Source organism: Morone saxatilis, unplaced genomic scaffold, assembly GCF_004916995.1.
Source record: "Morone saxatilis isolate NCDOM2014 unplaced genomic scaffold, NCSU_SB_2.0 Contig21, whole genome shotgun sequence".
Classification (NCBI taxonomy): Eukaryota; Metazoa; Chordata; class Actinopteri; family Moronidae; genus Morone; species Morone saxatilis.
The window spans coordinates 15,952,011-15,964,535 of NW_023339774.1; the positions used below are offsets into that span (position 1 = coordinate 15,952,011).

A 12,525-nucleotide genomic window follows, 5' to 3' on the forward strand; every position below is an offset into this window, starting at 1 on the left:
CACACACACACACACATATGTACACACTCACAACAAACAAATATAAAAAACATTTGTGCCCACATACACCTACAGTAGAGAGATCCACACAACAGATGACAGGAAAAAACACATGATCACAATGATTAGTGAATAGCTGCTGAGTCATGATGCCAGCCAGCCATGTAGGGTAGGAGAGAGTGCCCGATTTCTCTCGTTCACACCCACTCCTGTCTCTCTCTCTCTCTCTCTCTCTCTCTCTCTCTCTAACACATACACACACACTTTTAACTTGCTCTAAACAAAACCATATTAACAGTCTGTCATACTCAGATAATTAAATACAAGTTCACCACAGACACCTCACCCTCTCCAACCTGTGCATATATGAGGTTTATTTCATTCCACTTTCTGGGAAGCCTGTTCTGACAATGATTAGTAATATTGCTGGACTCTTCATTCAATCATTAACCAACACTGAAGTCTACTGTACAAAAATAGCTCAGTGAGAGGGAGAGCACTGTCTCCAAACCTGCTTTTGGCTGCGTTACTTTGAAGGCAGATAGATGTTGTAAAGGTGCGTCAACAATCAAAACAACACTACGTATGTCCCCAGAGAAGACTTTCCCTAGGAGTATACATTAAAAAAATATATTTTATGTAAACATTACTCTAAAGTGTCTCACTGACGTTTCCAAACTGTTATATAGTATTAAAACCAGCCTTCTGTTCACAACCAGTAAGTAGGCAAGGTGAACACTGATTCAATAAAAGGGTAAAACAGTAAATCTTACCTGTTACTATTCCTACATAGAGTCTGTACACCTTGGCCATCTCCTCACTTGATAAAATTGCTTATCCGATACATGAAAGTTCAGTGTCATTGAGAAATAAGAGTGAAACTGGATTAATCCTTTCTCAGAGGTCAGTGACCTTTGAAAAAGGTGTGTACAAGTTCCCCAGTGGAGTGTCGTATTGTGGTCCTTCATTGATGGCAGTTACGTTCATAGTCATCCAGGAAAGCTTGACGCTATAACCAAAGCACACACAGCCCAAAGTGCCTCCCTGGACTGTGTCTTGACTGCACTACAGTGTGTGTGTGTGAGAATAGAAAAAGGGGGGTGGCACTGAAACCCAACTCCGCACTCTCCTCCCCGCCCACACCTTTAAAGGAGAATACGACTCCATTCAAGCTATTCAAGTTATTTCCTTGTTAAAGAACAACTGCACCTTTATACTTTCCTTTTCTTAAGAATTAGATGACAGACACAACACCCATAAACAAGACACAACAGGCAGTTGAACATGATAGTTCAGAATCCATTCATATTTTACATTATGTTGTCTTTTGGGTGGGCTTGATAATATCTGTAATATCCTATCTGAATAATGTTATAGTGAAAAAACAGACAAACAAAAAGGCACCAAAACAAAACAAAAACATTGGTGGTAACACAAAAGAGGAAAAAAAATATGACAGACCAGCTGTTTCCTTTTTGCTTACAGTCTTTTTTTCAATACATTTTTAATCTGACTAACGACAGGTCCCCAAATTTTCTGAAAGAGTGCTACTCTAGTAAATCAACGTTGGGGGCTTCTCAGATTTCCATCCAATTGTAGCATCCATTTTCTTTCTTTCAACAGCATGGTGAATATATAATAGGTCTGACCTTCATACCTATTCTTCACCTTACCTGGCTCCACCACTCCAAATTGTCTAGTTAAAGAACAGGGGTAAACTCCATATTAAAACAATAATAAACACATGGTTAACGTTGTGAAACAGTCTTGGGCAAAAAAAATAAAATAAATTAAATAAAATAAATGACCCTAAAAAGTGTGTTGTTGTAATCTATGACAGTACGAATCGGTGAGACAGAGTTATTTAATCTTTTGAACATAGGACAGAAGTGCAGTCTGGGGCATGTTGATATCTGAACTGAATTTTGCAGGTTTCCTGGCCCAACAGAGAGTAGGGAAAATGCAGGAGAACCAACGGAATCAGACACTGAAACACACTGCTGCAACATCTGGACTTGTTAGTCTAAACTGACACCTGAAGAGTATGAATCAACTAAAAGATAGTTTAATGTGAAAGTACGAATGGATGTTACATAATATTTCCATTGTATACTGAAAGGGAAGTATTGTACTCCTCTGTATAATTACATCTGTAGTTATGCATTACTTTATAAATTAAGATCTTATAAACAAAACACATGGTTAGCTTATGAAATATGAAGCATCATTATACCCAACAGCATACAAAAATACTTAAAATTAGCTCCACAACTACTGCAGTAAAATGCTGCTTATACATTACAGATATTATAAGAGAATATGGGCCTTTTTTCTAACTTGAGATACTTAGTTACTTTTATCTAAGTGATATTTTCAGTACACAAGACTTTCACTTGTAATGGAGTATTTCTATATTCTTGTTTTATTACTTTAGTATCAAAATACTTCTTCCACTACTGGCTTTACCTTTGCTGCCTTGAGAAAAAAATAAATTGTGATATTTTTGTTCTCTATACACGACCAGCAGATGGTGTAAGACATGTTAACTTCATAAAACACTGCACCTAACAGATGCAAAAACCTCCCTGCAATGTAAAATAGGACACTATATGAATAAACACAAATTATTTACTTAAAGGACCACTTACTTTTTAAGTAAAAGTCTTACTACCTGATACTTTTTAAAATTAACTTACTCGCATTACATTAAGTTAGTTAACAAAAATGAACAAAATATAAAAATAAATATTATCAAGCATGTGTAGAAACATATGTAAGATGATAATGTTAAATATATAACAAACATATGTGACAAACCACAGCTTAAGTATAAGTTTTATTGTTTTAATAATTTAATTAATTTAATTTAAATTAGGAAAATTAGGAAAGGACAATGGTAACTTCTTTAAAACACGTTGAGCTCCAGAACAGAATATAATGCAGCCACAGTAACTGGATAGCTTTCTTCTGTCAGACCGCCTGCATTTTGCAAGTTATTTGGGGTTAAAATATTTATATAACTGATATTCACGTGTGAATCGGCTTCGCATTGCTTTCTGGTTTCTGGTGTCCACGTACGATGACCCTATTTTGCATCCCATTCTGTTTATGCTCATTCTCATGTGACGAAAATGTGAAAAGGGAAGAACCTCTGACACCCTCAGTGTGGTATACATTGAACAAAGGTTGTTAGCAAAGGAAGGGAAAACTATTGAGACTCGTCCAAGAACAATGTTAGAGGAAAAGGAAGTGGCAAAGTAGGGAGCTGTCTCATGACTGACTAGACCTCTTTTAGGCTTATCTAGACCGTTTCTGGGGTTATTGTGCACATCTTCAAATATATAAGTTCCATTTTATACCGAATATATAAAAAATAAATAAAATAAACAGCTGTCTTAAATGACAAAACACACTTCAATAAAACATGAGTCATAATATCCAATATCCACAAGATGGTGATTCATGTTTTATTTCTAATCTAGCATAGCCTTGAGCTTGTAAATAAGTTCCACAATCTTTGAAAGCTCATAAGCGGAGTGAGGTGTGACTCTCTGTTCAGTGTCTTTGCAGTTTTGAACAGGAAGACCCTGTTTCCTCTCTCTGGCCGTGCTCCTAACTTAGACTGAACACCAGGAAGCTCGGACACTGCGAAATTCCAAGGCGTAATTTAGAGCCCGGCTATAAACATCCGCTTTGTTTAATCCATAGATGACTCTGCCACTGTCCACTGTATAAAACAGATCACACTCATACAGCATTAGCTCTCAGAAGGTATTTAAAAGAAGACTGAGATGAAGTGAGTTTATGTAAAGCCCTTTAATGTGTTAAAAAAAATCAACTTTGTCTGTACATTAATGCAGTAAAACAAGACATTTATCTGGAAAGTAAATTGTAAAACCTCATTTTCATGTGTTTTTATTAACATAATAATGGTTAAAAACAACTTTGAAGTCCTTTCTTCAGTGAGTAATATGCCACTGTGGTTTCCACTTTTTCATCCTCTGCAAAGAAAAGTGCAGTTATTTTATTTTAATTCTGCTACAGTAAGAGGTGTTACGTGCAAATAAAGGCTGTAAACCTTGTGGACTCTGACCTTCACACTACAGCACAGGAACGCGGTTCTCTGAAGGGGTTGCTGCCTGTGGGGACTCCAACCAGCAGGGCATCTTTGCCTGCGTTCTGCAGACAATACTGCTGGAGCTCTGCAGCCGCCTGGGACACCTGGGAACACAGACCCAGACATGTTTATTTAGATGAAACTACTTTCTGATTAATCCCCCTTTAATTAAGAGTTCATGAGCATTAATTAATGGCTTTATTAATGGTTAATGGATCAGTTACAATCCATTGATAAGAATAACTTTCGGGTTGCCAGGTTATAGAAAATCCTCCTGTATTTTTAGCTTGCAATTTAATTAATATTAGGGACCCCTCCAACAGACTGTTGGACCACTTACCTTCTAGAAAAGGGCTGCAGGACATTCGGACCAAAACCCCTTTCTAAACAACTTTAAAAAAACAACCTTTTATTAATGATTTCTTATCATTTCCAATTGCAGGCTACTAAAGTTTGAGATACACAAGAACCTTTAATAATAGCCTTTTAACTGCAGACTTGATGGTTTATTAAAAAGTGATAAAGTCCTGACCCATTATTGATTAGGGGCCTCCCTTATGAGCTAAAGCATTGTTTCGCTAAATGTTTACACCAAGTACAACCTCAGAAAATATTACTCTCTCTAAGAACCACCATCATGAACAACGTTAAAATACAGTGGCAGAGGCTGACCCTATTCAGCTACCGACTGCTGCTGAATCCTGAACAGAACTGGGTTCAAAATCCAAACGGGTTCTCCTGGTCTACACTGGTCTGGGGCATAGATTGCAGTGCTTTTTTCAACCATTCATTTTACCTCAGCTTACTTGTTCACATTTTAGCTCATGAACGTGACTACGTAGCAGTCAATATTAAAAGGACATTATCTCATCTTAAAAGTGGGCATCAAATACTTCGACTATCTGTGTGTATGTGTGTGTGTTTAATAACTTAATTATTAGTAATCTTTTGATTAATATCTGCATCTGTCATATGCCACATTTTGATGTACCAACGTGTGTGGGGAGAGCACAGAGCAACACTTCCCCATTATCCTCTAAATTCACATGTATTTGAGTTTAATTTTGAAATGTCCATTTGGCCCTTGGTTAATAAATAACATGCTACAACATCAGTGTAATAAGAGTATAGAACAAAAAATATATATAGTACATTAAAAGACTATTAAATGAACAGGCTGTAAGAAGATAAATGGGAAGTTAATAAATAACTATAAATTTCATAATATAAAAGTAACAAAATATACTGCAATGTGTTGAATCTGATCTTTTATTTTGTAACTATAGCAACGTAAATAAAATCCCAAAATCAAGAAAAGCTCATTAGTAAACGCTCAAGGTCTTTAAAGATATCCTCTTTTCACATCTAATGTTGCATTTCTTTTCTTTACCTTAATTCTCTCCACGCTGGCCTCGAGCTTCAGTTGTTCCACCAGCCGTCGCATGTTAGATAAATTGGAATTAGAGGTCATGTTAGAGGTGGAAATTGTTTCAAGATAGAAAACTTCCCTGTAAAAAAAAGTCAGTGTTTCAACAGAGCAGTTGACTCCACTAATGGGCAGCAAAGGGCTCGCAAAGAAAGAATGGCCGGGTTTCTTTCCAAATTACCTCACTCCACTCCACTAAAGGAACAAGGAGAGATAGAGGCACACTGACCTATGCATTTTCTACACAAAAAACAAGAGATTTGTATACACACGTACATATATATCGATATATTTATAGATATATATGTATATATATACCAGAAGCTCAACCATGGCTAGAGTTTACTCTTCTATAAATACTTTTAACTGCTTCAAAAACCTTTTACACCTTGGGGCAATGTAGTGCGGCTTTTCTCCACATCTTCTGGTATAACTTAACACTGACAACACAATACCATGACCAAGTATGCCAAATTAAATTTGGCAAGTTTTTCATCATTGTTTCGTTCTAAAGCAATATTTTAAAGCAGCTTTCAATTGCCTGAAATGGACTATAGTGAGTAGATGTGTATTCCTCTATGGCAGTGTCACTGTTATTCCTATTGTATTTTAGCTTTGATTGTTTCATTCATCTCATGTGTCGTCATTCTCTCTTTTTAAGTACGTTGTTCAACTTTTCTTTCTCTCACACTGTGATCCCTGAAAATTGTTATTGTCATAATCTATGGCATATGGCATTTCCACTCTGACAAAAATCACAGACATATTAGCATCTGTTTATATGTTATCTGATATGTGCCAATATGAAAACAGTTTTTTCTGGTATATAATGTTAGTGGTATTTTTATTTAAGCTCTAAAAAGAGTGGGATCATGAGGATAGAAGTTGATGTGATTTAGTGTTTTCTTTCTATTTTCCCCCTTCATTTCTGTTATTAAGTCGGCCACCATATCGGTAATCAGGGAATTTTCCCCTCTAAAATTGGTATCGGTCAGGCACTGTTAATTTTAATGGATAGTGGCTAATGTTAAATATCTAATAGCAGCAGTATATGATTGTATCCTTGGCGCCATCCCTGTACCCTACAAACTATCTGCCCTGGCCTTTCTAGCTGTTACCAATTAGCAGCCCTCTGTTAGTACTCCCACTGGTCCAGTTTGTCCTTTCTGTGAACATCCCCACGGGTTGATCCGCTTCTCTCAGAGGCACTTTTGTTTCTAGTTTTACAAAAATGTTTTATTTTCCTGCACTGATGAACCCCGAACAGACTTTTGATCGTGCACACTTCATGAACACTTCTGTTGCATTTATGATACCCTGGGGAGCAATCAGGCGAGGGTTCACTCGGATAAAGGTGACATGGCACAAGATTTAGATGATTAAACACTGTAGAAATGAAACGTGACATTTAGACTTGTATGATAAAGATATTCAGACATGATCTTTTTGTCTCAAGTTAGGGCTTCAATTGCTTTTGAAGTGTTCTCAGGCATGTAGGACAAAAAAATCATATGTGACGCTATAAAAAGATGTCTGAATCACAACCTGGATAATGGAGGACAAAGGTCCGTGTATAACTGAGCTCCTTCATCTTCAGAATGTGAACACACTGGCCACACAGTGACGCATGGACTACACCCACGTCACTACACCCGCTGGCCCTGACAGCCACCATCAATCCCCAACCAGATCTGCGGGAGTAGAGGTCCTGGCCACAGGGGTCAACTTCAGTGACAAGAAGAAATCTACTTACTAAAATTCCTTCACCTCCTTCATTGAAAAGCAATCTCTTTACACAAGATGAGAACATCTTGTGAAAAACTGTGCTGTAATGACAGGCTCTAGTTCCCACTGCCATGCATGGGTATAACTGTGTGTGTTGTATGACTCTGTGAACCATCTGCTCACACATGCAAACACACAATGTCATTTTTACATGTAAAAACCCACATCAGACTCTTAATTCCATTATTTATGTTTACTATCAACCTTTCTACATATCCACTATCATGCTTCAGTTTGATGCATGCAAGGTTTTATATTTTATATGCTGTTTATAGTTCAGTAAGTATTTTTGTCTTTGCATGTCCAGGTGTAATGATTGAATCTGTGTCTTGTTTTGTTTTTTTTTGTTTTGTGAATATTTGTACAAAATATTTGATGTATAGGCCATTAATAACAGAATCAGATCATATTATCAATTTGATTAAAAATTGATTATTCACTTATAAAGAGTGTGAAATAAAACATTATTGATATTATTACACTATTTTGAGATCATATACGTCTAAAATACACATTAATAAGGCAATATTATGCCTTCCCTAACAGGTTGTGTTTAATAGTGTTAATCATTTTATAAGCATAGCTGAAAAAGAAGAAAAATGTTAACAGATAACTCAATTTACATGTTATATATTCATAAATCAACCCTGCTTTCATCGGTTTGCTGTTGAACAGTATGGCACTTTAATCAAATAGTACATTTTATTTGAACTCTGAAAGAACTCACCATGAATGGACTCCTTGAATAAGGTTGTTCTTTACTGCTCTGTTTTTGTATGATAATTGTTATTGTACCTCTGTATTGTAAATAAATAAAGTTTATTGTTGAAGAAACAAAACAAGCTAGTAGTGATGTGTGTGTCAGCTCTATGAACTGGCCCCTTTCAATGATGTGAGCCAGCTCCCATCTGAGACTTAAAAAATAAAATAAAAACAAGACAGAATAATAGAATGATCCTATAATGTATGCTATTTGTTATATACAGTCCACAAGCTGCACAATATGTTAAAAAAAATGGTAGATATTTTGTGGTTACAGGTTATCATTTTTGCATCAAAATTTTCACTGAAAAACTGTTTAAAAAAATGTTTGTTGGGGGTATGTACCAAACATGTTTTTGTTGGTCTTGGTCATAATGCGATTGAAATGAATATTTTGATTCAACTGTGGCAGCTCTTAATCCAGAAAACGTTCCACTATTGAACAGCATGGTGTACGTCTGTAGGTTGTGCCAACATACAGTGAACACATAGTTCATAATAAATAAAATGGTCAGTACGAATGTGTAACAGTGTTTGATGTGTTTACATTATTCAACACCAAGCATAATGTTACAGCTGCAGTAACTTTTTGTCTTATTTGCTGAAAACTTTCATCATGTCCTGACAGAAGTACATGAGACAGATAATGTGGTTCCTCTGGCTCCCAATCAAAAATAACCAATCACAGCGGAGAATGACATTTGATCATTGAGTCTCATTCAGACATTGTCAAATACCAAGGCTGGAAATGAGACTTAACAATCAACTATCTTCAAGCCACCAATCAAAAGCCTCTTTCTATGTTTCTCGGGTCTGATTGGTTGTTTTAGTTCAGGCCTGGTGTATACGCCATGAGGAGCACTACGATGACCCAGAGGAACCTGATTTTTATCTCAGATTATCTGTCTCATGCACTACTGTCAGGACATAGTTAAAGTTTAATTGAATATTAATATGACAAAAACAGTTACTGCAGCTTTAAATGATGGTATTCTGGAAATTATAGGTTTTAACATAATTACATTAGATAATTTCAGTGATATACTTTGTGCACACCCACCAATCACAGGTGAAAAGAGCTAATTAAATCTATCTGAATGATAAAAGCCAGAAGTGGAACTGAATGAAGAGCAAGCGCCGTGCGTCTGTGCGCATGCGCGCCTCTGAGCTGCCACAAAGCGCAGTGAAACGTCGTGCTGCAGCTAAACTGGAAATTACTAGCATACAGGCAGCGTTTGAATGCAGCTTTCCCTCCCTCCCTCCTCCCCCCCTACCCTTTAAGAAACCCACATGGCTAATGAACTACAACACCGTCTCCATGTGTCCTCATTGGTCCGCAGGTGATTAAACAGGATTGGCTGTAAGTAGCTTGCGCAGAAAGGTAAATATTACGGGGAAGTAGGAGAAGCCTCTTCAGGGACACCAACCGCGGCGGAAACATGAGCTAAGAGGACACCTGAACAGCCGCCAGAGCTTTAGGAGTCTTTGATTTTGAAGTGTGTCGACTCTTAGCAGACATGGTGGAGGTATTTACCGGGCGGACACTTCTTAACAAAGACGGTGATTTCGTCGAGCCCGACGAGGCGCTGAGGAATAAAGTGGTGGGGATCTACTTCTCCGCAGGTTGGTGTCCGCCGTGTCGAGACTTCACCCCCATCCTGTGTGATTTCTACACGGAGCTGGTGGAAGAGAGCGAGCCTCCTGCTCAGTTCGAGATAGTTTTCGTCTCCTCCGACAAGTCTTCCGAGGACATGGTTGAATATTACCACGATATGCACGGAGACTGGCTGGCTCTGCCCTGGACGGATGACTACAAACAGTGAGTGTCCACATCCAATGCAAAGCCACTTAGAAGTTTGGTTATTTCACTTTTGAAGTCCATGAATGTTTCCTTGTTTTACACTCAGTATAGGCAACCAAAACCAATCATAATTAGCTCCACTTGTGTTTTATTTTAGGATTTAACTGTCTGTTAGGCTGTGCTCCAGCTTATGTAAAATGCTTACTTGGGTCACCCTGTTGGGGATTAGGTTCAAGTCCAGCAGCCTGCCTCCCACACTGACTGACAGTGGCCTCAACATATTGATCTGTTTCATCTAAATGTGTTTAATTTGTATACTTTTTGTCTCATTTACAGATTGAATCTTTGTGGATAAGTGTGTTATGTTTATGTTAAGTGTGAGAGAATCAAAATCAAATGGATGTGCAGTAACATTATAGATGGATGTATATTAAAAATATTGCACTAGGTCAAGTATCAGTGGTCCTTTTTTAAAAGTTCTGCATTCAAAGTAGACTTACAGATGCATTAACAGCTAAATTAAACTATGAAAAGTACTCCAATATGAAGACAACATTGGCCCCTGTCTGTGTTATGTTGTATTTAAATCTTTAGTGGAGCTTTAATGGGTAAGCAGTATTTTAATGTTGCAGTTGGTGAAAGTAATTTAACTACACAACAATAACACTGATTACTTCGTAAATCAGTCGCTTGCTTTACAAAATGTCAATAAATGGTTAAAAGTTTCCACCCCAGTTTCCAATGAGCTCATTATGTCCAGCCGACAGTTCAAAACCCCCAAAACATTCATTAATGTCATATAAACGTAGGAAAAACCAGCAGAAATTTGCATTTGAGATACTGGAACCAGAGAATTTGGGCACTTTTGTCGAACAACTAATTAATTAATCCACTAATCAGTACAGCTTCACTTCAGTGTGTATGCAGTATTTTGTAGCTATTGAAGGGGGAAGCTAATAAATCACATTTACATAGTTAAATCAATAACAATGCATCAGCATTTTTAATCATATGGGAGGGGAGGACCACACTGTGGTCTATTAGGTACTGAGGAATGTGACCAAACATTATCTTTTTATTAGCTACACGTACTGTCTCGCTTTAAAAGTGATTGCTTTATTGATTCAAATGTCGCTCCAGACCTCCCGGCATCTCTGCTATGGGAAACGTTTAAAGATTACATCAGAGGTTTAATTAATTCATATTCATGCTGCAGGAGGGGGAAGTGTGGAAAGAGCCTATCCCGAACTTATGTTGCTTATTGGCAGGCGAGATACTGCCATATGCACCATCCCCCATCCCCTGCAATCATTAAAGAGCTTAAAAGCAGAATTTGACACTTAGTCTGAACGAGCAGAGTGTCAGTCACAAAAACAATCACATGATAAATGGATATGGGGGTAAGCCCAGTAAGTGTCTTGGACGTCTCCTATAATCTTGTAGATAAATACAACAAATGGCAAAACCGCAAACGCATTAGTTATAAATGACTAAATGACTAAACAGAGACCAGTACTGGGTGGGAAATTCACTGAAGAGGAATTCCTGTCTGCATTAAAGGCCATGCACAGCAGTGTGAAGAGCATTGGGCTGGACGGTTTTTCTTTTTTATTTGAAATTAATATATTGCCCAAATTTCCTAATATTCTTTAGTGTATTCCTGTTTTTAACACACTTGATACCGTAGTGGTAGAAGTTATCTGGAAACAAATATGTCTCTAAAACAAATTGAGTTGAGTTGAGTTGAGCCATCGTCCTGCTCTGACCACCTCTCCAGCTATTTCATCTGTAATACTCGAATATTCAAAAAGTGTAAATGTACTCAAGATTTGGAACCAGTTCTAAAAAACATTTCGGTAAACAAACCGCAACCTGCAACAAACAGACTTAATCAGTACCCCATTTTCCCACCTCTCTTTCCAATAAAGTGCTAACAGTTATAGACTCCCTTCAGATACCAGTCTTTTTATGGACTCTCCAGTCCTTAAGGGGGACCATCTCTGTACTATATTCTGTACTATCCAAACTTTGTGAGTCCACAGACTGCGCTGTTTAGACCTTATGATGCGAAGATGCTGCACAGCTTGGTCGTCTCTAAGCTGTAGTGAGAGTGACAAAAGCACAAAAATGGAAATGAGTGACAGTAAATGTGACTAGTTGATTAATCTACTATTTTGCTAAGGTCAAATTTTTTTCAATATTCAGTTAATCATTTCAGTTCAAATGAAAATAACCAAATATTTTCAGGTCCCAACCTCTGAAATATGTGAATTTGCTGCTTGTCTTTGTCAAATATGATAGTAAACAGAATATCTTTGGGTTTTTTACGGATGGTCGGATAAAACGAGAAATTTAAAGAAAGATTTTTTCACTATTTGCTGACATTTTATAAACAAAAAAAGCGATGAAATTATACGTTTTAAAACTTATTGTGTGTTTTGTTTGTAGAATATGAATCTCTAAAGAATCTTGTAGCTATAGCTGTCAAATGGAGTGGAGTCAGAAGTATAGTATTTCTGTAAGAAGGGTAGACAAATGTAAAGTATCTTAGATCTGAACTTATGTATATACTTTTTATATAATATAAATACGTTCCACCACTTTCAAATGTACGTATAAAATGTAAAAGTGGCC

The 12,525-nt window shown here is 37.1% G+C and overlaps 3 protein-coding genes across 6 annotated transcripts in view; 1 reads left to right on the plus strand and 2 right to left on the minus strand.

The window, feature by feature from the left end:
* The window catches only part of btc (betacellulin, epidermal growth factor family member), a gene marked incomplete in the record, with an annotated part of 8,026 nt that extends 6,952 nt beyond the window's left edge, over window positions 1-1,074 (minus strand). For 2 of the 4 annotated variants that reach the window (XM_035667962.1, XM_035667961.1), the window contains 1 exon segment: window positions 774-1,074. In XM_035667962.1, the coding sequence (XP_035523855.1) occupies window positions 774-813 (40 nt within the window). 4 annotated transcript variants of the gene reach the window in all.
* A 2,723-nt stretch (window positions 1,075-3,797) lies between these two features.
* gng10 (guanine nucleotide binding protein (G protein), gamma 10) lies at window positions 3,798-5,680 on the minus strand. Its single transcript, XM_035668003.1, has 3 exons — window positions 5,508-5,680; window positions 4,094-4,221; window positions 3,798-4,001 (listed from the first exon to the last, which is right to left on the minus strand). The coding sequence occupies exons 1-2, from the start codon at window positions 5,586-5,588 to the stop codon at window positions 4,096-4,098; spliced, it is 207 nt and encodes a 68-aa protein (XP_035523896.1). The 5' UTR covers window positions 5,589-5,680; the 3' UTR covers window positions 3,798-4,001; window positions 4,094-4,095.
* A 3,639-nt stretch (window positions 5,681-9,319) lies between these two features.
* Window positions 9,320-12,525, plus strand: part of nxnl2 (nucleoredoxin like 2) — a 4,499-nt gene continuing 1,293 nt past the window's right edge. The window contains exon 1 of the mRNA XM_035668551.1: window positions 9,320-9,909. Within this exon, the coding sequence (XP_035524444.1) occupies window positions 9,608-9,909 (302 nt within the window). The 5' untranslated portion in view covers window positions 9,320-9,607. The remainder of the gene's footprint in view (window positions 9,910-12,525) is intronic.

Excerpts from the sequence above, each read along its gene's own strand:
- gng10 (XM_035668003.1), bottom strand. The coding sequence starts at position 5,588 with ATGACCTCTAATTCCAATTTATCTAACATGCGACGGCTGGTGGAACAA. Across the intron at positions 4,222-5,507 it reads CCAGCGTGGAGAGAATTAAG|GTGTCCCAGGCGGCTGCAGA; the intron begins GTAAAGAAAAGA and ends CTGTGTTCCCAG.